The sequence below is a fragment of the Brienomyrus brachyistius genome, unplaced genomic scaffold (genome assembly GCF_023856365.1).
Source record: "Brienomyrus brachyistius isolate T26 unplaced genomic scaffold, BBRACH_0.4 scaffold112, whole genome shotgun sequence".
NCBI classification, from domain to species: Eukaryota; Metazoa; Chordata; class Actinopteri; order Osteoglossiformes; family Mormyridae; genus Brienomyrus; species Brienomyrus brachyistius.
This window is the reverse complement of record NW_026042387.1, coordinates 122,140-146,650: the sequence shown is the minus strand read 5'-3', so window position 1 is coordinate 146,650 and position 24,511 is coordinate 122,140. Positions and strand designations below refer to the sequence as shown.

At 48.1% G+C, this 24,511-nt stretch overlaps 1 protein-coding gene across 1 annotated transcript in view; it reads right to left on the bottom strand.

Annotated features, from left to right (window-relative positions):
- The window catches only part of lama2 (laminin, alpha 2), a 103,754-nt gene that overhangs the window by 29,686 nt on the left and 49,557 nt on the right, over window positions 1-24,511 (bottom strand). Inside the window, exons 16-29 of the mRNA XM_049004573.1 lie at window positions 24,304-24,417; window positions 22,973-23,100; window positions 21,243-21,329; window positions 17,589-17,800; window positions 13,893-13,999; window positions 9,893-10,073; window positions 9,591-9,727; window positions 8,999-9,235; window positions 6,292-6,435; window positions 4,563-4,739; window positions 2,760-2,945; window positions 2,440-2,558; window positions 2,046-2,163; window positions 1,462-1,596 (exon numbers count right to left, since the gene is read on the bottom strand). Of these exons, the coding sequence (XP_048860530.1) occupies window positions 1,462-1,596; window positions 2,046-2,163; window positions 2,440-2,558; window positions 2,760-2,945; window positions 4,563-4,739; window positions 6,292-6,435; window positions 8,999-9,235; window positions 9,591-9,727; window positions 9,893-10,073; window positions 13,893-13,999; window positions 17,589-17,800; window positions 21,243-21,329; window positions 22,973-23,100; window positions 24,304-24,417 (2,082 nt within the window). The remainder of the gene's footprint in view (window positions 1-1,461; window positions 1,597-2,045; window positions 2,164-2,439; window positions 2,559-2,759; window positions 2,946-4,562; window positions 4,740-6,291; window positions 6,436-8,998; window positions 9,236-9,590; window positions 9,728-9,892; window positions 10,074-13,892; window positions 14,000-17,588; window positions 17,801-21,242; window positions 21,330-22,972; window positions 23,101-24,303; window positions 24,418-24,511) is intronic.

Sequence of the window (24,511 nt, the reverse complement as noted above, 5' to 3'; positions counted from 1 at the left end):
CCAAGCTTAAAGTCATAAACCCATATTTCCCATTCTCACATTCCCCACAAGCTTGTCGCACACACATCTGCACTACGTGTGTCAACTTCATCGATATTATACAACCTAACTCTGCAACATCAGCGGTATAGAATGTATGCACTGTCTGATTTATCTACTTTGTTTGTTTTATATTATATTACTGTATTTTATTATTGCACTGCACACTGTCTGTGTATCAAATAATAAAACACAATAAAATTAATAAAATGAGACTTAATTTGTACAAGGCACAAAAGAATTTGACCTGGCTCTACGGTGGCCCTGAAGAGAATCGTTGTCTGAATGTGTGGTTTAAACTTCAGGGTCACAACACTGCTTGGTCTAGGTCGATCACCTGACCCTTACATCCCCTATAGCATCCAGTGGTGATACTATCTTGCATCCATATGGAACCATAACCTTCTGCACTGTTGGCACGTTGTTCTTGCACATTTGTAAGAAAGAATCTGGTTGCAGTTATTAGTACAAGACCTGAAAAGTGAAACTCTAACTTAAACTTTGGATCAGTGATATAGCTGGCCCCTGTCAATACTTTACTGTCTAGATAGTTGATTTCACACTCCAGTCGTTTCAGAAACTGCTGCATTTTGGCCAAGCGCACTTCTGTATAAATTCGAATATATACTTGCCCTGTCTGCTGAGGCAGTGGGCTCTCTGGGCCACTAACTTTAGCAGTAACTAACTTATCTGAAATAAGAGATGTTAATGAGTCAGTCATTAACACAATGGACTCCTTGGCTGGAACAGAGCAGGAAAAAGAGCCTGGAAAACGGCTCGACTGCGATTTTGGAAGTAACTGACAGCTGACGACCTGCGGGACAGGAGCAGCCTTTGCGATCGTTTTATTCTCTGACATTTTCAAGTGTCGGTACAGCTGGAATCAGCCAACCAGGGCAGCCGCTCACCGAACCACGCCGTCCGAGGCCTTCCATTTAACGATGCACGTGCCGCCATTAACGAAACCGCGCCGTACGCGTTCATTTAACATTTTCAATTTTCCAGCTCTGTAAAATGCAAATGACATTGTTATTAGCACACATGCAAATGAGCTCGAGGCTGAAGCTGAATTTCATGCCTGGGGAAACAATGACAGGGGGAGTGGAGGGAGGGGTGGCTCAGCGGCAATGTGGGTCCACGTGATGCACTCGTTACCGTGGAGACAAACGGACTTCCTGTGTCCCTGTGGAGGTGTGTCATTGGACAAGATTTTGCTTCATTTACTACGTCGGCGATATACAGTAAAAGTTCTCGTATCCGCCGTTCAAGTAACTAGAACAATCGTATAATACATGTATAAAAATTAAAAATTCCGCGTTTCCAGATAAGAGAGGCTGCCGGATACTAGATGTTGCCGGATACAAGAGCTTTTACTGCACTAAGCAAATTCAGGAAAGAATGTCTGGCAGTCGGCATGATCACCTGGCAGATGGATGTCTCGGGGTCGCAGATCTCACTGTGGCCGCTGCACTGGCACTGGACACAGCTGCCGATGCCAGTGTGGGAAGCCCGGCCCCCAGCATGCTCCGCCACCCGGTAGAAGCCAGCAGAACATTCCTGCCAGAGGACCGGCCACAAGACAGAGCATCAGCCCCAGATCGGGCGGCTCAGGAGAGGCATGGAACATGCACGCTCAGTATTAATAGGGTCAATTTGGAAAGCCATCTGTTCACAACAAACACGCTAAATGCCCATTTAAAAAATGCTTTATTAACTATGCAGCAGCTTAAAATAAATGCCATCTGCTTCACCCACCCGACGGCTCGCAGCCGGCTTCCTGAAGGCCCCCTCGTTCGTACCACACATCAATCACACTTTCCGTCTCCGAAGTCATAATGGAGAAGCGAAAGTTTGTTTTTTTTCTACGTCCTAAGGCTCCCTTAAGGAGGCATAGAAAACCTGCATGGTCCCAGAAGTTTGGAGAAGGCAGCCCAAAGCGGGATGTGTGTTTGTGTTAGCGAGGAGAGGCTTGGGGCCTGCTCAGGATGGACATGTGCATGGCTTACCTCGCAGGACAGGCCCGAATACCCCAGCGGACACTCGCATTTCTCAATCTGGTAGGCGCGCTCACTCTCCACTGAGGGGCGCCCTTCTTCTGCAACTTCCAGGGAAATCTCAGAGATCCTGCCATTGCAGAATTTAAATGGGAAGTGGTTAGGATGCGGGATGCTTGTTGACGGTCCATCGCAAGCGCGAGACAGAATTCACTGCCTGTTGACACTCTGCTTGACAGCCGTCAACGACGCCATTGGCTTCATTGGCATCATCTCGTCACGGTGTGATTAGCGTTGCTCTCGACACCAGTGGGAAGTCTGATGGCATGCTGTGTTTTTGCTTATCGGACGCATGCGGAGGCAGGGGTGGGGTCGTCCTGTCGCTTGGGGGGCGATGCCAGCTCACCTGCTATGCCTCATCAAGCTGCCGTGGGAGGCCTTAATGAGGATGTACTCGATGCTGAACAGCACATTCATGAAGTCCTCGCGTGACATTGCACTGTTATCACCGCGTCTCCAGTCGTGCTAAAACGAGAAGCATGACGATCAGCTTCAGACCAAACGTGCACACTGCACTGACTCGGCATATCTGCATGCTAGTGTGTTAGTTTGTTAGCATGTCCATGTATTAGCCTGTCATTATGTTAGCATCCCCATGTGTTTGCATGGTGGCATGTCAGCATGTTAACATGTCAGTGTGTCAAAGGCAGTGCGGCTGACACTCACCTCGGTCATCTCGATCTCATGCCGGGTCAGCTGGCCGATCTGCAGGCCGGGCATGTGTCGCATTATCAGCTTGTCTTTCAGGGGACCTCCTTTCATGATCACCTGAGGCTCATAGGAGGAGGGGCCTGTTTCATCACGGGCTTCATAATATATGGTGTACTTCAGCTTTCCTCCATATGCCGTTATCTGGACACAGGAAGATATTCAATGAGACCAACATTTAAATTAAGTCGTAAAGATACCAAATCACTACAGTACATTTTGACGGTAAAATTTTCATGTGTGTCGCAAATTTTCAGTTCAGACTTGGCTGTCAACAATGCTGATATATCATCTTGAAAGTCAGGGTGTGAGCTCCAGTCCCCCAATTGACCTCTGCCATTTCCTTTCTTGACACTCTACCTGAACTCTTACCACTGGTAGTAGGCATTTGGGTGTACAGTCTGTCCCTGTTGGGTGGGCAACAAAAACACTACCCCCTGCCCACCTGTAGCCATGCCCTTCTCCATCTATAGAAACACCCCTGTCCACCTGTAGCCACGCCCCTCTCCACCCATACAAACTCCCCTGCCTACTGTACCTGTAGCCAAGCCCTTATTCACCTGTAGCCACACCCTTGTTCACCTGCAGCCATGCCCTTGTCCCTCATAGAAACACCCTCACCAACCTGTAGCCACGCCCCTTGTCCCTCATAGAAACACCCTTGCCCACCTGTAGCCACGCCCCTTGTCCCTCATAGAAACACCCTCGCCCACCTGCAGCCACGCCCCTAGTCCCTCATAGAAACACCCTCGCCCACCTATAGCCACGCCCCTTGTCCCTCGTAGAAACACCCTTGCCCACCTGTAGCCACGCCCCTGCACATTGCTTTAGCACTGGGATATTATTAGCGGAATGACTTTTATGAGTGTCAGTATTATACAGTGGTACCTCAGTACCTGAACTCATTAGAACTGGAACTAGTTGAACCAACCAGTTCGAAAAAAAAAAGAACTCAATCTGAATCTCAGAAGTCGAACCGTGAACGTAAACCTAAGATAACTTGTACGCGCGGGGAAATGAGTCACGCGGCACGTCTCTCAGCGGAAACAAAGGGTGATGCTCCCGTCTCAGCCTCGCATTCGCTGTTATACTGTAGCATCGTTTTTTTAAATTGAAAATACTGTATCACATAATACATTGTACTTTATATCATTTTGGTAGCCATTGCTCACCAAAAAGTTACGCAATAGTTGTACAAATGTTACAACCTAAAAGTTTGCGATTTACAAACAAATTAACGAATACTGAGTAAGAATAAAAATAAACAATGTGTCTGGGTTTATGAAAAAGGTATCGTTGGTTTTTTTCTTTTTTAATTTACACACTGTTTGGATACATTTATTTTCTTATTTTACAAATGACCGTTTTGATAAATGTGCTGAGATGTGTTTAGTATATGCTCTTCTTCTTTTATCCCGTTCATTTTGTGTTTAAATGCTAAAAAAAAATTAAAAACATATTTAGGTGTAATATTTTGGGGCTGGGAACCAATTAATTGGTTTTCCATTATTTCTTATGGGGAAAATTTGATTAGAATTTGAACTTTTTAGGATTCGAACCCGAGTTCTGAACGGATTAAGTTCGAGTTCTGAGGTACCACTGTACCTGAGAACATTTAACTGGCATTTTTAAGTGAGAGACTGAATCGCAGAACGCTAATAAAACAGCAGGTTCCTGACACTAGCCGGAAGGTGCCCCCACCCATCCCGGACCAGTTAGCATTAGTGGTGTGTTCAGCGGGGAGTGCTGACGTGTAATGACCATGGATCCCTGGAACTGCTCTGGGAGCCTCCAGTAGTATGGCTCCGTCAGCTCGCGGGTCACCAGTTCTGCGTGGGCGATGATCTCTGGGTACTGGAACGAAATGCCCTGTGTGGTCGTCAGACGGCAGGCCTTGTCCACCAGTGGCAGCACTGTCTGCTCGGGCTTCAGGGTGAGCTGGGGTGGGGGGAATAAGTGATTCGTGAAAGGGGGACCACCGGAGAGGGACCACCGGACAGGAACCACTGGACAGTGACCACCAGACAGGGACCACCACAGTCAGGCACACCGAAAACACCAAAAAACCAGACAGTGAATTCTCACCATTCGTATGTAGCAAGTTTTGCTATGTTACCTGATGGCCAGGCTGTAAAGACATTATTTTGTAATCATACGCTGTGGCTGAATTAATGATCAGGAGCACAGAAAGGAGGTAATCTGAGACCCGGGTGTGATGTGTTCGGCTGTGTGTGGTGGTAGCAGCCTCATGTCTGAGAGATCAGCCTCCGCTGCCCTCCGAGGGGCCCAGACAATGGCCCTCAGATGCTCAGGGACCCCAGTGATGGAGTAGGGAATGACATTAAAGACAGCGTTTAAATCCAAGCGGGTCTCAGTGGGCTTTTCTCCATCCTTCAGCTAGTAATCTCACGACTCAGTGACTTAGGGAAAATCCTTTGCATTCCAATAAATAAAGGCAGAGACTGTCAACTGGCGTCCCCTTAAAGCAAACAGAGTTAGATTAAGTTTGAGCTGCATTCCTTATTTAATTTAGCCGCAGTTCGCATTTATATAAAAGTGTCCTCTGATCAAGTCCTCAGCCTGCGTCTCCATGGACACAGAGATTTATCAGATCCCGGCTCTTGCCAAGAAAATCCTTATTAAAAACAAACAGGAAAATATTTCTCGGCGGCCCTCTGCCATCACCCAGGTCCCACGCTTTTCTGTCTGCACCTGCGCTCTCCTATATTTATCGTCTGCTTAATTTCATGAGAAATAGCGAGCGGTTGGTGTGTTTTTTGCAAAGGCGTGAGGCCAGAAGAAATCTCTTATTTTACTGTTTGTTCAGCTGGCCTCGAATCCCTCAGTTTTATTTAACGCACGTACCAATATATAGAATAAGTCCGTATTATCCTTCTGAGGCTGAAAATTGGTAAAGGTCATGAGTTCTCTAATTATTAAGTAGCCACTGCTGCGCTCGTACGAGTTTCACTTACACAAAAACGGCAGAATGAAAAATTTGTTCAGAGAAAAAAAACAGTAAGATTGTAGAGTAGGTGGGTCCAAGCAACTAGAGGAGGCGGAACCAATCAATCAGATGTCTTGGTCCTGCCTCCTTTACTTGCTTGGACCCTCTACAACGTCCTCTGCAATTTGATTGGTTACTCTCTGAACCAATCACTGTTCCTTCTGCCATCAGAACATTTTTGCTACTGTCCTAATTTACTGTCCTGCTCTTGCTAGCTTTGAGGCATGGTGGCACCTTGTGATGCCCTTCTGGACTTCCATCATTTCAGGTGATAAATGACTCCAGTGTTCAGAACCTAATTACTAGACGGCTGTAGGGAGCAGGTCCCAAACCCTGTCTCACAGATAACTATATTTATTTACGACTTGCTCCCCGGGCCAAAGCACTAACCGCTAACGTTTCTGTGCCCATCTGTTGGCCCAGGTTGTGTGGCATTATGGGATTGACGGCCCTCCGGGGTGAGTCAGTGCAGACGCCACCTACCCACATGCGGATGAGCCCAGGGGCCTCGCTGCATGTGTCAGACATGCCGAAGCAGTAGCACTGGCTGCAGCCCAGCGGGTTCCTCACGTTGAGCCCAAAGGTCCCCGGCCGGCACCGATCGCACGCCAGCCCCTCCACGTTGGCCTAGAGTCACAGCGGCAGCAAGGGTTTAGGACACGTAGGGAGAGCAGAGATCAACCAATCAATCAATCAATCAATCAACAAATATGTGGATAGATGGAGCGATGAATAAAAGCATAAATTAATGAATTATCCAACAAATGAATGAATGAATGGATGATGGATGAATGAATCAATGAATGAATGGGTGCATGTGTGAGTGAATGAATGATTGGATGAATGAATGAATGAATCATTCAAGAAATGAATGAAAGGATGGAGGATGAAAGAATAGTTAGTGAATGATTGAAAGAATGAATGAATGAATGAACAATGGACAGTGCTGTAGTCCATTTGATAGCACTGTGGGGTCAGAAGGCTGAATGTAATGTGCTATTTCCCTTGCTTGTGCATCATCTGCTAAATAAAATAAATGTAAATGTCCTTTGGTGTTTGTGTGTGTGCATGTATCTGTGTGTGTGTGTGTGTGTGTGTGTGTGTGTGTGTGTGTGTGTGTGTGTGAACGGGTATACCTTACCTTATGGGGACACAATGTCCCCATAACATTATGAATAACCGTGTTTTTCCCTCATGAGAAAAAACTCAATTTAATAAAAATCCGTGACTGCAATGAAAAAACAAAAATGGAAAAACTCTTGCATTTTGTTTGGTTACTTATGGGTATGGTTGGGTGGGGGCTAAGATTGTCATAGTTAGCGTTAGCATTTTTCCCGTAGAAATGAATGAGCGTTCCCCATAAGGATACGTTTACCTGACGTGTGTGTGCGTGTGTGTGTGTGTGTGTGTGTGTGTGTGTGTCCTGCGACAGACTGGAATTCCATCCAAGGTATCCTGTGTTTCCTGGGAGAGGCCATTATGGAAAAGGACTGGATAAATAAACAACTAAACAAACAAACAAAACAAATAAAAATTTTAAGTGTTACTAATAAATGTGCGGCCTGGTGCAAATGAGAAGTGGGCAGCGCACTGTGGTTCCTCTGCGGTGAGCGGCTCGGTGCAGCCCATCCTGCTCCGGAAGGATCTACCAAGCGAATCTACCCGCTATCATCAGTAAAAGACATGAGCGGCATGGAGGCCCGACTGCGGCTCCAGTTTAATGGCGCGCCGCTGTCCAAGCCCGGACAGAGTTGGCGAGTGTCGCCCGTTAATCTGGTCAGAGGAGGCACGCGTGGCGACCTCGCCAGGGTGACAGCGAGGTAATGAGCCGGGGGCTCGATCTGAGACGGCCCTGACAGGCATGTCACATGCGTGACTGTGCCATGTGGCCCCTCCTCCCCCGGCAACTGGGAGCGCGGGACGGGGCGAGATAAGATGTCACAGGGTATCATAAAAACTCCCAACTGGCTGATTCTGCCCCAAAAATTAGCCCTAAATGTGGGGAAGGGAGGTACAATGAAAAGACTAACGAAATGAACAGGGGCGGTGCAGACATGCGCGTGTGTACGGCGTGGGTGTGTCGTTCCGTCCGGGGCAGGAGTGATGTGCCTTTAATGAGAATCGTCACTTGCTGTCCCCGTCTTCGCTTGCTCTCTCTCCCCGTCTCTCTCTCCCTCGCTCGCTCATGGCGGCGGGGGCCTCTCCGCGTGTCACGCCGCTGTCATCCATGGCAGCACCTCATTTGAATGCCCACACCCACGCCGAGTCTATTTCTACTGCACTTCCCACATGCCCCCCCCTCCATGCACCTATGCCTTCCTCCCCCAGCTTGCCAGAGGATCCCAGGGCTGAGGGCCACCCCGTGAATGCATCACGCTGGAGCTCACTGCGTGCACCATTTGCAGCTATTGGACGGAGACGAGTTGGTGTGTGTGTATGGGGGAGGGGTCACACAGCATGTTCTGGATGTCCTGGTTGGGGTGTACAGGGGGTGCACATGGAACTGGGCCTGACTTTGGGCCTGACCACCCTATGAACAGCACGGCGCAACTGGCTGCTGGTTGATCCAACGTTTGTCAAATTTTGACTGGAGACCCCACAGACGCCATTGGTGTGACCCCTGTCAACCCTCTTCAATACAATAAGAGATCCGCGGGGTTAAACAGCCACAGACTGTCACCTACACATTTACATCAATTTCTGCTGTCTTCCTCAGTTGCTACTTCTCCTGTCACCTATTGACCTTTTTTTTTAAAAAAAAAAAAAAATTAATATGCTATGGTGCAAGCGGATTGGAGGTCATAAGCAAGGTGGTGCGTGGTCTCCCCGCATCGGATTATGCAAATAAAAATGGAGGGAGATGCGAGCGCTGTGGCTGACAGGAGCAGGAATGGAGGAAGTGTCTGAAAGCCGGCTGCTGTTGTCATGATGCTCTGAGAAATCCTGACTCATCCTCACAAACTATGCAAGAGCATTGTTACGTAAAGGACTAATGATACAGAAACATTCGAAAAAGAGAAACAAACTCCACCGTGGCAGTAAAGCATTATGGAAGCTTAAAAGTGAGGCGTAATTGTGGGTACTTCAGTAAAATTTTATACTTTTCCCGCGACAATTGCTGTACATAGAGGTCTGCAGTGAATGACACTGTAAACCACTCAGAACCACGTTCCAACATGCTTTGTGGTACCTTGCAGGTGCACTGGCCTGTCGTGTCGGCACAGGAGCACATGCCGTGGTCGGCGTCGCAGGTCTGGCTGGCCGAGCCGGCAAGGGAGCAATCGCAGGAGGTGCATTGTGGGAAATCGCGGAAGCCCACTTTGCACTCGGTGCACTTCTGCCCGGTGAACTGCTCCCGGCAGAAACAGCAGCCCGTGTTGATGTTGCACTGCAGGGTCACGGAGCCGATCAAGTTGCATTCGCACGGCTGTGGGTGAAAACCACGGACATCAATGACACAGAAGATACAGAAGAAGTGGATTAATTTCTGCTCTAAATTAAAAACTTACCACTCACAAAATGCTTAGTTTCATATTAGATGTCTGACTAATAGCACACATTTTTAAGGGTGAATTTTCCATGGATAAACAAATAAAAGAGAAACCCCTCGACTGTCGATGACGGGCAATTAAGCATCGTTTATCCAGTTAAATGTCAATTTGAAGTCAATTATCTTATTTTACATAATTGGGGGGTTATTTAACAAGTAATGAATCAGGACCTATCCATGGTATGTGTGGGAAAAAGAGGAAAAAGTAAAGAAATTGAGGAAGAGAGTTCACCTTACAGCCAGTGATGATGTCATGACCCCAGAAATTCGGGGCACACTTGTCACACCTCTCTCCCACTGTGTGCGGGGGGCAGATGCACTGTCCGGTGTTGGAGTCGCAGTTATTCCCCACATGGGAGCACTGGCATGCTGGGAAGGGGGGCAGGATGTGAAATGTTACGACTTTAATGCCAGTAAATTTATCTATCTGTTCACGCTGAGCGGTGGGAGAGCATTAAACGCATTCAGCCGCGAACAAAGAAGCCATTCTTCTATCTGAGTGGATGGGAGCGAGCGGGAGAGGGCGGAGCCTACGTGTGCACCCCCCCTCCTGGAAGTTGAAGTGGCCCTGGGCGCAGCGGTCACACTTGAGGCCGGCGACTCCTGGCTGGCACCGGCACTGGCCTGTCTCGTCGCAGTCGAAGGACTTGGAGCCGAAGGAGTTGCAGTTGCAGGGAATGCAGCCGCGTCCTGACTGTACGCCAAAGGTGGTGGCCTGTGGGGGGGAGGAACGAGCGCTTAGGGTGGCAGGTCAGAGCAGCGGTGCCCGCGGTGGGCATGGAAGCTCCACAGCTCTATGGACACACTGGGATGCGCAGTCAGGCATGGTGAGACTTCATCGGAAAACCAGTCTGTGGTTAGGATCAGATCTGAAGACCATGCAGGGCTGGAATACCGAACATTTTCATCAGCAGAATTTATGGGACCCCCAGTCAGCAAAATGTATTGCTGAAGACTCCAAAGTCAAGGCCGGATTTTTAATCCCAATCCAGCCCTGAGATCAGGTGGCTTTGTGCTGATGCACGACCAGCCCTGGATTGCTGCGGGATTTGAGTGTATTTTATTCAAGCAGGAAGCCCGAACTCTTGTCTCGCCTCAGCCAAACAGCCTCTGGTCGCCCTCATGGCTAATAAAATGAATACATTTTGGACTTTTTATAACATAGTACACTTATTAAATGTATTCATCATTTTACCATAGAAATTAAGCAATTTTACAACACAGCTCTGAATATCATGGTTATTATTTGCCTGGAACAAACTCTTTAGAGGACAATCTCATTTGGATCTTGCTGGAAGGTTTACTCTCGCGTGTCTCGGTTTTTCATCCACATAAATATTTGAGATCATCTCAGATATGGAACTGGACGCAGTGTTCCACTGTATGGCCCCGAGACAAGGCTGGTCCAAGAGGTGTGCACACAATCTTTAGTCACAAACCATGACACACTCCAAAGGAAAAACAAACACAGCAAAAACACTCTTGGAGGTCTCAAACAATGCATTCCCTTTCGTTTTGCGTGTATTGAATCATGCAGCACATTCAATAGGCAGCTCCAGCATGGCCAATTCATTAACAGCCCAGCATATGTTGCGGAGAGGAAGCTTAGAATTTCCTGGGACACCCAGTGCGGACATTATTTAAAAAAAAAATCAGCAACACAATGAAACGTCCACCTGCATTGTCCATCAGGAAGTGTTTAGAACATTTACAGCATAATAACGCATTTAGGATATAATTGCGCTTTGTAATAGAGGGGTTACACATTATAATATGAGATGGCGGCATGTGGACGGCTCGGCAGAGGGGGGGCGTGATTCCAGTCTCCGATTAATAAACTGGGCGGCGTGCGGCGAATGTAGAGGCGGAAGGAGGCCACGGGAAGCAGATGGTTTGCTGCGGCAGGCGCCTGATCGTACAGCGCACAGGCCGCTAATCTGTGTCGCCGCATGGAGGTCTGCGAGTGCGCCCCCATCAGGACGTCCAGTGAGCTGCATTTGCTGCTGGCTCAACATTCCCAACGCTTGCGGAAAACTACAGCGCTAAATCTTGGTCTCTTTGTTTGTTGACCACATCATTAATGTGTGCATTAGCTCCCTGGGCGGTTCCATGATGGTGACTATACCCTTTCCCCTCAACAGTCCCACTTTGTCAGTGTTCCTGCCCTTTGTGTCTCCTTCCAGTTCGGCCAGCAGCTGTTGCTGGCCATCCTGTCCTCCTCCCTGTCTCTGGTCATTCAGCCCCAGTGTGCTCTTCCCTTTTCCCAGACTGCTGTGTGGCTCAATGGGTTGAGTGTGCGGTATAGACTGTAACAGCGGGTCTATACCACGGGCCAAAGACCAGTCTCATCCATTTATTTGTATTTCTTGTTTTTGTTTCCCAGCATTTATTTTCTATTAGGTTTCTTGTCCTAGGTATTCCCTGCTCGTCTTCTGTTCTGCTCTATTCTGGTTCTGTCTAATTCTCCATGCGTTCTATTCCTAGAGTTTCACTCCCAGTATGTAGTTAACGTTCCTAGTTTTTGGTATTAAGTTCCCTAGCTTCTGTGTGAGTTAATTATTAGTTTCACATGTTGCATGTTGTCTTGCCAGTGCTTGTTAATTGTTTTATTCTGTTGCCTGTTGTCCTGTGTAGATTGGTTACCTGATTATGTCCTACACATGTTGCTTGTTTGCCCTCGTTTTCTAGGAGTCTTTGAGGGTCTGTCCTGCTCTGTTCTCCAGCAAGCCATTCTGAGATGTTACTCCGTGTTGTATTATGAGGTTGTGCTATGGTCCTTTGCCTCTTCTTGATTCCTTGTAGTTAGTTGCTGTTTTCCGCATTTGTTGTTTGACCCCTCGTGGTCCTTTTGTTTGTAGTTTTACGCAGTGTATTTAGTTTCCTTAATAAACGCCCTTGTGTGTCACAGTCGCTAGTAGACTGCCACCTCCTTTCCCCTCCTGCACCATGCCCTGTGTCCGTGACATGCTTAGAAAATAAAATAATTTGCATTGTATTTTATGCAGGGTAGCAACAGGGACAATTGCGTATTTAGTCGGAAAGGCCATGATCACCCCTTAGATTCTCTCAAAAGTTTTGCTCTTTTTTTATGGTGGTTATTCTAGCCTTTCAATCCCTTCTTTATAAGAACAGAAAACGGCAAAGAAAAATGTCTTTCTGGAACCAAGTGGACACGTATCAGTTGCCCACATATCAAAGCATTCCTGCGAGAAAACACAGTGCAGCTTCTGGTGAAACTCAGTGCGGGTTGTAATTTCAAACAGGCCTTTGATGGCTTTTTATGAGCATCAAGCAGGAATCACATGGGCTTCAATGCGAAATGTGAGAGGAACCAACCAAAAACACGGGCGTTAGTGAAAGGTCTACAGGAATGACGTCAGCGTGAGGGGACAGGCACGCATTCCCGGGCGGGGGAGGTGGGGTAAAAATAGATTAAGGTGTGTGACTGGGGTCAAAGGGTGCTCTGAGGGTCAGGGAGGTGGACAGGAGCAGGGTGTACTGGGGGCACTGTGTAAATGCGAGGGTAACTCAATATGTGTAACATGATAGGCTATGATGTCATAAAACACAGGACGAGTTTGGATCAGGTGTGTGTGGAGAGTCATACTGCATGCCATTGGAGTAGGGGCAGTGAGAGAGGACACTGGGCAGGTTACGTCCTAAAGTTAGGGCCTTTAGTGTGTAAATAAGGTAAAAACGCATGAGTAGGCTAAAAGACAATTATGTAGCCAAGGCACTAATGGATGGAGTGAAATGGGATGGGTTATCTTACACGGCTAAATTAGGCTAGGTTCAGCGGTGTATAATAGGGTACAAAGGCATGTCATAAAATATAATTATGTATGGGTGCATCAGAGGGTATGGTGTGGATTACGGGGGGTGGAGTTTAAGGGCAGGCTGGCTGGAAGACACATGCATGCTGAGCTGTTTACCCCCGTGGGGCGGTACGCTCCTCTGGTGCACCCCCCGGCCCTGCCGGACCCCCAGCGCTGCTGAACTTGCTCCAGAAGGACCTGCTGGACGGGCCGGCGTGTCTCCCGGCGCTCGTAGCCCTGGCGAGCCAGGTCGCAGCGCCGGCCAGAGAAGCCCGGCTTGCAGATGCAGCGGCCCTCCAGGTCACAGCGGCGAGACACGGCCCCCAGGGAACTGCACGAGCAGGGCCTGCACACCTGCCGCTCCACATCCCACCAGCAGTTCGGCTTGGCCGGGCAGGACAGTGGAGGACAGCACGTCAGGTACAGGACATTAGCGCCGTTAGCGGCCAGCGCCCGCCCAACAGCCGATCGCTGAAGGCGGGACATCACTGGCCGTGGTTTCAGGTCTGACTCTGCTGATGCCACATTGTGCAGGTCTTCCGTTTAACAGCAAAATGAGCCACCTTCGGCTTAAAGTTCATTAGCAATAAACAATGCGTCTGTTCATCGTCTTTCTTTGACCGCCTGGCCAATGATAATGGAGCAGGCAGTCATTAAACAAGGCAGGTTTCAGAAAATGTGAGAGAAACGACAAAGTTGAAGCCATTGGGGGTACCTACCATGCACTCGTCGCACTGCCGCCCGATCACGTGCTCTTTGCACGAGCACTGGCCAGTTTCGTGGTGGCACACCTCCGACAGGGAGCCGTTACCATAACACTGGCAGGCTGGGGAGGGAAAGGGGGAGCATTACCACTGACAGACAGTGCTAAGCCGTCAGATCCAAATGCTGGCTGGTTGAGGTTCCGGGAGGCCCCTTGCTTTTATACCTATGAACCATCGAAAGATATTCAGGTCCCTGCTGAAAGAGCTTTCCGAATGGCATACATTTTGCCACATACATAATGACTACTTTTGGTGGGGGTGAGAAACGGCCCAGGCACAGCAGTGTGGTCGTTCTCTAGATGGTAGCTTCTTGTAAGTGTGTTTTTAAGGTGGTGGGTTTTATGTGCACAAACAGGAATGCAGAGTGAGGTCACCGGCTTCGCTTACAACATGTGCACAGGGTGACTAAATAAAAAGACTCAAAACACTCAGACTGTGCTTCCCCATCCTTCTGCCAAGATCATTGGGTATCACTCTCCACCACCATCCATCTACGGACATCCATCTACCGAGCAGGATCGCACAGACCGGTTCTGGGCGTGAATATCAAAAGAAAAATAAAAGAAAAGCGAGTGGCGATTAATCTCACGGCGTCAGTGTGAAATCGCCAGCCCCTGCTATTTTAATTACCGTGCAGCTTGCTCAGTTCAGAGGAGGTGCGCCTTTCACGGAAAAAAAAGCGATGGTTTATGTTCTGAAGTTTTAATTACGGTGGAAACAGCATGAACATCATCTGCACACACGGCGAGCGGAGAGCCAAACGCCAGCGATTCCGAGGGACCGCTTAGACGCCTCGTGCTTAATTGCTGTTTCCCGCCGCTTGGAATGCGTCTCGTGGTTAAAGTTTTTACTTTGGATAAATGGACTGAACGGCGACTAAATAATCATTCGGTTTTATTAGGTTTTAATGTCCTTAACAAAAAATGACTCATACAGAATACATAAAATTTGACATTTTATTTGATTTTATTTGTGACATGCAAGGTATGACTGTAACCTGGAGTAAAATTCAAGTTCGTCAAGTCTGCCATAATAAACTGTGACCAGGAAATATGATTGGAAGATGGATGGATGGATGGATGGATGAATGGATGGATGGATGGATGGATGGATGGCTGAGTCATTATTAGAAAAGTCCTATTAACTGTAATATACTGTCAGATTCATACTTGTCACATTTCTACAAAGTGCCTCTGGAGCTGTCACTGATAAAATTGAATAAAAAAAACTGAATAAAACTATAGAAGAAGATTACGGCCAGAAACAAGTGGTATTACATTCATGAATACTGAGTCTGCTTTAAAATTCGTTGGCAATTTTTTTTTAAGTATTGGAATTAATTCTTTATATGCATACACACTCAACTTCTCAATTCTGTTCCAACGGTATGAGGCTCCAAATAGGGCGGAGAGGGCAGCAGATTCAACACGGCTTGCTGGACAGATATACATGCTAACCAATATCTTACAAAGCGCTTTCTGCGGATTCTGCTATTAGCGGTTTGTTAGAAAGTGAGTTTGTGGTTTTTGAACCCATTAAAAAATCTGGTTCCATCAACACACATAATATCTCACACAATGTATGTAGCTGAGGCCTGATGGATTACTCAGATCATGCAGTGTAATCTCACCCTATCCATGCAGTACGGGAATGACACAACAAGGCTGAGATGAGTCATTTTCTGCTCCTTCGTGACAAGTACAGATGGGGGAAATGCTACATAATCAACAGCATATTTTTCTAGTCCATTTCTGGTCTCTTGTCCTCTGCATGCCTGTCACGTGAAACATGCATAATACAACTGATGAAAGAGGCAGATTGTGTGAAAATAAAAGAAAATGAGTGAGGCAATGGACCGGTGAATCTGCATTCTGCATGCTGGCCTGGTCTGCACCCGTTTAGTATGTTCTGAGGAGCACAAAGTCAAGCACTGTGGAGCGAAGGCACAAACAGCACTGCTGATGCGCTTCATGCCTGCAGGTGGGCTTACCACAGAGGTTAGTCTCCCAGGGGGTGTAACATTTTGTGTATTTCTTAAACATTTTTTTTAACTTTCTTAAGATACCATAGCTTGTAAGACTGATTCATATTTTTTTTATGTTATACTTTCTCCCAGGGTGGCAAAGGGTATAGCGCTATTACTTAATGATTGTGGTTTCGAATCCCAACCCAGATCTGCAGGTGTGTAGTGCGACTGGGAGTTTTACTTGCACAAAAATGTTTTGAAGGCAGAATAAAAATGACTGGTTCAGAGAGATAACCAATCAGATTGTAGAGGAGACAGGACCAAGACATCTGATTTGTTGGTCCGACATATGACCAAGATCTGATTGGTTATCTCTCTAAACCAGTCACTTTTGGTCCTCCCCTTAGAACTTTTTCCAGTTTACATGGATTTTCTCCAGGTGCTCCGGATTCCCCTACGGTAAAGAAAATACAGGCAAGTTGGGATCTATAAGCTGCTCACTGTGAATGTGTGTGTGTATGTGAGTGTACTGTATGTACCCTGCTATGGACAGACATCCCTTCTACTATGTTATCCTGCCCTGTGCTTCTAAGGAAGGGCTCCAAGCTCTTTGTGACCTCTTGTATATTTCATATTAATCTGCAGTAGACCAGTTACCAGCTGTGAGACACATGCATTAATAAGACTGAAGTACATCGACCCGCAGTCTTATAAATTTCACACATTAGCCAAACCGATATAAATGACCAAAGACTTAAGGCGCCATGGGTGCTGTGCATATGGCGTGCACACATGGCCGGCCGAATGTTCCCTTTTAAGAAACCCAATTAATAAAGAAGCTATTAAACCCCAGCACCAGAAAGCGGTCCTGTGAATTTAATGCCTATGCACAGGACGGCTGGCTAGCGCACACGCATTTTAATGCAGTTAAACTTCATCACTCTCTTTTTGCCTCACCAGTGACTTCCCCAGATGTGCAAAACTGGAAATTGAGTTTGGAAACAGAATCAGCAGGCTTTTTACTGAATAAATGAAACTGCAGCTGTTTGTCTTTTGTATTTTAAAACCTGAAATGCAAGCATTACAAGTGACATTTCGTCTCCTTTTTTAATTAAAGTTCAGTTGTTTTTTGGCATTAATCTCACTCTCTTCTTGTCCAGCTACAGACATGATTGTTGTTAGATTACTGTGAAATTTAAAGATTAATGATTTTCCTAGCGCCCATTGCTTTTGCATAACAGCTGTCTGCTGGTACATGTCTGTTATTTCACTGTGAAAATGAGACTCTTCAAGGAAGGTTAGGCCTACATTCTGTTTAGACCATCACCTATACTGTGTAATATAATGTTGTGATAACATCACAGGCTGAAATTTAGTGAGGGGGGCTGATTCTGCAGTGTGCAAAATCAGAGTGGCTGGGATATGTCAGATATAAAATCTATATAAACATAACACCGAACAGTATAACAAAACGTAGCAGAGCGTAGCGTGACGTAGCATAGCATGACATAGCATAGCATAATATACTGTAGCATTAGCATAGCTGAATTATACTAAACTGCAGTGAAGCATTTAGCCAAAATCAGTAAAAAAAATTGTGTCAGAGTGTTAAGGCATGTGTTCATTTGGAGAAATCGCGATCAAAATAAATCATGGATAACTCAGTAATATAACTGCACACTCACGCTGACAGTTTCTGGCCACGACGGCGTCACCAAAGTAGCCCTCCCCGCAGGTCTCGCAGGCCGCGCCCCCGTAGCCCGGCCTGCACCTGAGGCACGTTCCGGTCACAGGGTCACAGCTACGGGGAGCAGAGAGGTCCAAATTTCCATTGCACTGGCAGGGTCGGCATGACCCCCCCAGTTCTGTAGGCTGGCCAAAGAAACCATTGGAGCACCTGCAGCACAGTCAGAAACGATGAGGTCAAAGGTTAAAGGTCAATCGAGGCTGACAGCCTGGGGATTGTTGATCCCCCGCTAAAGCTAATTTGTGTTCTGTGAAGGAATTACTGGTTGCCGGGTGTAATAATGACTCTTTTCACCTCCAATTATCGAAGGAACTCGTCGACGATGTTTTGCAGAGGTGCCGCATGTGACTACTGAATATCTTCCGTGTGTATCAACAGTAAAACTAATTATGCCTGGAACATAAATAGGATCTTGGTGCATATTCATCATGGGGAGAGAGAGCGACACTGTCAGCAGTCCTGCAAGCGGCGGCAGCTGGCGAGAAGGCGAGGAACCCATCAGAACCATGCCTGTGTCTCGTACATTCTCATCTTTTCTCTTATATCTCCTCGGAAAGGAAGCCGTGCTGGGCGCCGATAAAGGCCTGCCTTCGATCTAGCACATCTTCTTAAACGGCTTCGGTGCTTCTTATCTGCGTCGGCCAGTTTCCGGCTGCGTTGCACTAAATGGGGAAAGCAATCGTGCCGGCGTGACGCGGCGGCGCTTCCGACGCCTGTCGGATATTTATTAATTGAGCGCGTTATTGACTGCGACGGCCAGGCGGGCTTGCCGCCGGGATGGGATGGCGGGCCGGCCATGCGCGTCTGTAATTTCAGCGCCGTCGTTAAGCGGGGCCGTGTTGAGACGTGTTGCTAATTCCGACCTCGGGGCCATCGTGTAGGCCGGACGGTATGCGGGTGGCCTTTTACTGCCTGCCTTACATCAGTACATGTACAAATCACATGCACGACACGCAAGTATGAGCATCCAGAGATCTAAAGGTTTAACCTGAAACTGCCTCTGGAGGTTCAAGCACACATGTGTGATGAGTAAAATAGGGAGGAGTGGCCAGGCGTTAATCCTGGCAAAAGGCAAGATGGCCAGTACCCCTGAGTGGCATTTTCTTAGGGGGCACTGACTTAGCAAACCACTGGCACCATCCCCTCGTAAATAAAATTTCGATGTGCCACAGAGTAGATATTAAAGGAGAATTAATCAAATTCCACTTGCTAAGGATGTCACGTGGGCCTCGACCTGCACTAAGCATGACAATGTGCCCGCAGTATTCAGTTGTTACATTGTTATATTTATTATTTTCCATATATCCGTCCATCCATCCATTCATCCATCCATCCATCCATACACCTTCCACTGGTAAGGGTGGTGAGGTTTGGCCAAATGCAAATTTTTAAGATTAATACTGCAAACCCCTCGAGGTTCCTCGCTGCTTAAAAATGCACATGTGAGAGCTGCCGGGAGCCTCGCAGGCGGAGATGCTGATAAACGGCACCAGGGGCAGGCCCTGAGATGCACACAGACCCGCCACCCGGCTATTCTTAACCGCTACATCTGCACCCTCGTTAACACGCCACAGCACAGGCTGCCAGTCTATCTCGAACGCTGATGTCTCCAACCAGGTGCGCCCCCACACCACCCCCGGAATACCCGCCACCCCCCCAATGCCCGACCCCCCCTTGCATGCCCGAACCCCCTCCCCCTGCCCCCACTAACTATAAATGCCCAAGCAGACACGTCCCGACATCATGCTCATCTCCACTTTTAACCAGTTTTAACCCCGCATTTGCCACATGGGGTGACCGAGTCGGACCCTGCTTGGCCGTTTATTCAAACCCACGATAAACTGGCGAGTGCTGGGGCCTTGATTGACTGCGGGCCCGTGAGCCCGGCCACTGCGGGATGACCTCGAGGTGCTCCCCCTGGCTAGCAGCCCGCTCATTTCCCACCTTATTGCGTGCCCCTCCCCCCGCCCGTCCCCTGGGTGCACACAGCTGTCCCGGCCCCCGTTCCGGGAATATTAATGGCCAACTTGTTGCCGCGTGCAGATGAGATTTGCCGCCTCTGCCAGTCAGCCGTCTCCAGCAGGCAAACCTTTGATTTTATGACTTTTTCGTTGTTTGAACTGAAATTATAATTCTTTCTGAAGGAGCAGGCGGCTTCTCGGCGTTTCACAGGCCAATGTGAAGACCAGTCTTAGAAGAGATCATTGCCATTATTGCAATATAATTGCCCTATAATTACTGCAGCATAAAGAAATTGTATTTTAATTACGTTAGCTGCACTGCAGAGTGACGGGTACGTGAGCGGCCTTGCATGTCTCTGTGGTAACCTGGCTACGGCGGGTTTCCTGATTATTATAAAACACAGGGACCTGCAGTATATGGTGCGATGCCCCGAACTGCAGACTTGAGGGGCTGTGAGCTTCTGATCCCTGATTGGTCACTTGGCTTTCTTTCAGACGGCCTGGCTGTGCCGGAAGCAGACTCGCTTTTGTCTTTGGCTGCCCTTGGCGGTCCGTCCGGGAGCCCCCAGAGAAATGTGCACCCCGGCCCTCCCTCTCAGAGATGATGAATGGAACCTCCATTTCTGCCTCGCAAATAGGGCCCCCGTCTTCCTCTGCCGTGCGCAGGCGAAATTAAAATCCCTCTCCGCCTGCCTCGAGTTAATGGAGAGTCAAAACCCGCATGCACCCTCAGCCGCCAGGATGCCAGCGACGGGACCCGCTACCATCTGTCATCAAGGCTGATGTGGGGATGAAGGGCGCCCCCCCCCACCACCCCCCTCTGAAAGTTTCACTTGCTCCCGTCCCCTCCGCATCAACAACCTGGCAGGCCCACCCTCCCCCCACCCCAACCACTCCCACAGCCCCAAACCTATTTGCCATCTCTCCACCCGCAAAAATGCGGGAGGAAATTAAATGATGTGTTTCTGATGCAGATGAAATGAATACACTTCAGACAGAGTTGTGGCACCAAGCGTGAGATCATCAATCTTCCTGATGGGCCACAGACCCTCCCCCCCCCCCTTTTTGTTTATCAGTGTCCTGGGGGTTAGCGAGGAGGTGTGTTTGGTAGTGGGGGGCTATGTGGGCGGTGCTTGGAGTCCGTATGATTGGCAATAGCCAACCAGGCTTCACCATTACAGGTGAGCTTTTCATGAGCGCGTTTCATCAGGCAGGCATGTCGTACGACGGCACGGTGTGAGACAAATCAGGAAAACATGCAGCGGCGGGAGAGTGGGATACTGACAGGTAACTGATGTATTCGGCAAAAAGAAGTAAGGCTGTCACAGAAGCGGACACAACGGCTTCTAAATGTGTGGCCCCCTGGAGATTGACCCTGATCACGTTCAATACCAGGCAGATCTGCTCATAAACACATTAATAAACACAATTTCTGTTCCGGCATCGCAAAACGCTATTCCGAGCTCCATCTGAAACCCGAATACTCTTTTATTCCGGTGACAGCGAGATTCTGGTGCACATTACGGTCCAGTGGCCCCTAGTCAGCAGTGTTTCATCCGGTTTGCCAGAAGCCCGGGACCAACGGCGCGGCACGTCCCGCAGACGCCCCAACACCCGCCCCTGTCCCTCACCTGTCGCAGCGCGGTCCGGTGTAGCCCGGCTGGCAGCGGTCGCAGATCAGCTCGCCGCCGGAGTCCAGGTGGCACGTGGGGCTGAAGCTGTGCCGTTTTTGGGCCACGGTGGCGACAATGGCGAGGAGGAAGAAGAGCAGAGGCAGCCGGGTCATTGTGGTGCCTGCTGCGGCCGCGGGCCGAACGACTGACACGCAGAGCGCAGGGGAGCCGGCCGAGGGCCCCGCAGGTGCCAAAGATAGAGCGCGGGGTCGTGTTGCCGCCTGGGGGGGCGGCCGGGTGGTGGGGAGGCTATTTCCGACCACAGAGGACACGAGCAGCGGTGCGAGTGTCTTTCTTTAGCCGCCCCCCTCCGGCCTGCTTCGCCGGAATGCCCAGCTGCTCCTCCTGCCCTCAGGGCGCGCCGCCCCCTTTTGGTCCTACAGGGGATTACGGCCTATTTTCTGTGCTCCAGTGGAGCGGCTGTCTTTTGGCTGGAGGGGCATGCGGTGTGCCCTGACATCAGCAGAGCCCGGCCCAGCTGACAAACTCTCTCTTACCTGTTTTTACGGGATTTTAGCTCAGGAAATGTCCTGGTTTATTTTATAAAATGTTTATTTTATAAGACTGGGATATGTATACAGAAATATTACAGGGAGAATATATTTACAGGAGTAATGGACACAAAAATATACTGGCTTTTTTTTTAAGACACTTGATTCTGTGACTCTAATGAGCCAATGATAGCATCTACAAGTCACTCTGTGACGAGTGTGGTAAAAACGCATAAAGAGATGAGTCCTCTTTGGTGGTATGTGTGTGTGTGTGTATTATGTCTATATTACATTGTGGGGACCAAATGTCCAATAAAACATGATAAAAACCTGTTATTTTGACATTGTGGGGACCGTTTTTCAGGTGTGTGCGTGTGTATACATAAACTGTCTTTATCCATCGACCTGTCTGGTAACGTCCGATCATACTTGTGTTCATGCTTCTACTGAGGCTTAAAAAAATATTGAGAACATCCAAAAGTAATAAAAAATTATTTTGATGTTGTGGGGACACAAACGTCTGAATGCAGTCAAAATAGTAAAAATGCCAAAAGTCTCCTATTTTGTTTGCCTACTTATGGTTAAGGTTAGGGCTGAGTGGGGGTTACGGTTGTCATGTTGGGATCAGAGTTTTCCCCATAGAAATGAATGGAGAGACCCCACAAAGATATTATTACAAACATTTGGGGGGGGGGGGGGCTCAAACCCTTTGCTTTATTATGTATGTAAGCCGCATACTTTCAGGGTTATGGGTGCGATGTCCATTCCTGGTGCCATGCAGTGATGTGGTTTTTTTCCTGTGGTCCAAAGGCACATTGTTGTCCACTGTGTGTGTGTCTGTGTGTGTGTGTGTGTGTGTGTGTGTGTGTGTGTCTGTGTGTGTGTGTCTGTGTGTGGGTTTGCATAGATCATATTTGGGGACCAAAATGTCCCCAAAGTGCAGTAAAATCTGAAATTGCCTAACTTTTGGGGACATTCTCCAGGTCTCCAATGTTTTATAAAAATCTGTGAATGCAATCACAGAAGTTAAAATGCTGAACATTTTGCATTTTGTTTGGTCACTTACGGTTAAGGTTACGGGTTAAGGTTGTCACTGTTGGGATTAGGGTTTTTCCCATAGAAATGAATAAGTGTGTGTGTGTGTGTGTGTGTGTGATAGTACGTCTGGTGAGTGTATGTGTGAATTAAGATACTTACTTGTTGGAGGGATGAGAGAGTGGGCACGAGCAGGGCTTGCAGTCCTCGGCCGTTCCCTTGGTAGCATCGCCATAGAAACCAGGGGCACATGTGTCACAGTGAGGACCCATGGTGTGGTCTTCACAGTCCTGCAAATGGGATTTGGGTAGGAGGGAGGGGGCCCATTTCACTTGGCAGAAAAATGCATTACTTTAGGGTTTTATAGTGAAAGAATAACCTGTCCTAGAGATCAGCTATTTGCTCAGCAGGTGTAAACATTGTTTTATATTTCATTTGCTGCCAGAACGATAACGACAAATTTAGCATAATTAAATTTATTTAAAAACAGGAAATATTTTTTTCTGTGAGAAAAGCCATTTGACCTGAAATATTTCCATGTAAAAACACCAAAATAACTGCCTAATATACGCACATGCTCGTTTTAAAATATTAACAGAATGGCATCTAATTAAAATTTAGTTTTGCATGTCAAACCTCCATAAAATTTACTCCTAATTGCCGAATAAATCGGAGAGACTTTTAGAGGCGCGTGTGGCCAAATTAAACACGCTGCATCTTCCCGTGCGCTGGCACCAGCCCAGGGCGGGGTGCCGCTCCGCTGATAACGCGGGAGCACTGTGCTCCCAATCGCGGCGCCCCCGGCAGGCCTAATGAAGCCGCACATGCTCCCCGTCAGCTGCCTGTATAGTCAGCATAATTAACCACGAGGAGACCATTTCGTAATTATGCGGAGAAAGGATAATAAATCGCTTTGGCGCCAACATGAATGCGAGCGATGCTATTGGCCAGCGCAGGTGATGTCAGCCCCACCCCGCCTCTGACTGGGTGCCTCGGGGCGCCCTCCTGATGCTCGCCTCTTAATTGCTTTCTAAATGACTTCCTTCCTGGTTGGCCTTTGGTCCCACCAAAAGCACTAGAGCCCGAGAGAAACATGAGGGACCTCTGAGGGGTAGATGATCGGAGCAGGTATCTTGGGATGCTTTCATGACTTCGCTACTTTATACCGTCAAAGGCATGTGCTGACGCCCATCCCATAATGCTGTGCTGTTCAAATTCCCATCATACTGTGCTGTTCATTCATTTCCAGCATGAAATGTTGAGGTACCAGTAGGGATGAGCCTAGACTCCTAGATTCCAAGCCTAGGCCTACAAACATACAGCAAAGTAACCAAAGAAATTAAAGCCTCACTGAGCCTGGTCTTTGCTTCTGCATAGCTTGAAACCTCCCATTTAGAGAAACATTTAGAGTTGCACTCAGTTGGTCGTCCATTACCTACGCCTTCTTGATTGACCTAGAGCCCCACCCAATACCGTGCCCTGCTTGACATTACCAGGCAGCGGCCCGTGATGTCATCACAGTGCGCCGAGTGGCCGAAGCAGCGGCAGGGCTCGCACACTCCTTTGAACAAGGTGCCGTTAACCCTTCGGTAACCAGGTAAGCACATCTGCAACGGGAAGACAAAACAATTACACTCTGAAAGCGAGGAAAGAAAATCACCCTGACAGCGGAATGACACAAATTAGTTCTGATGAACAAGG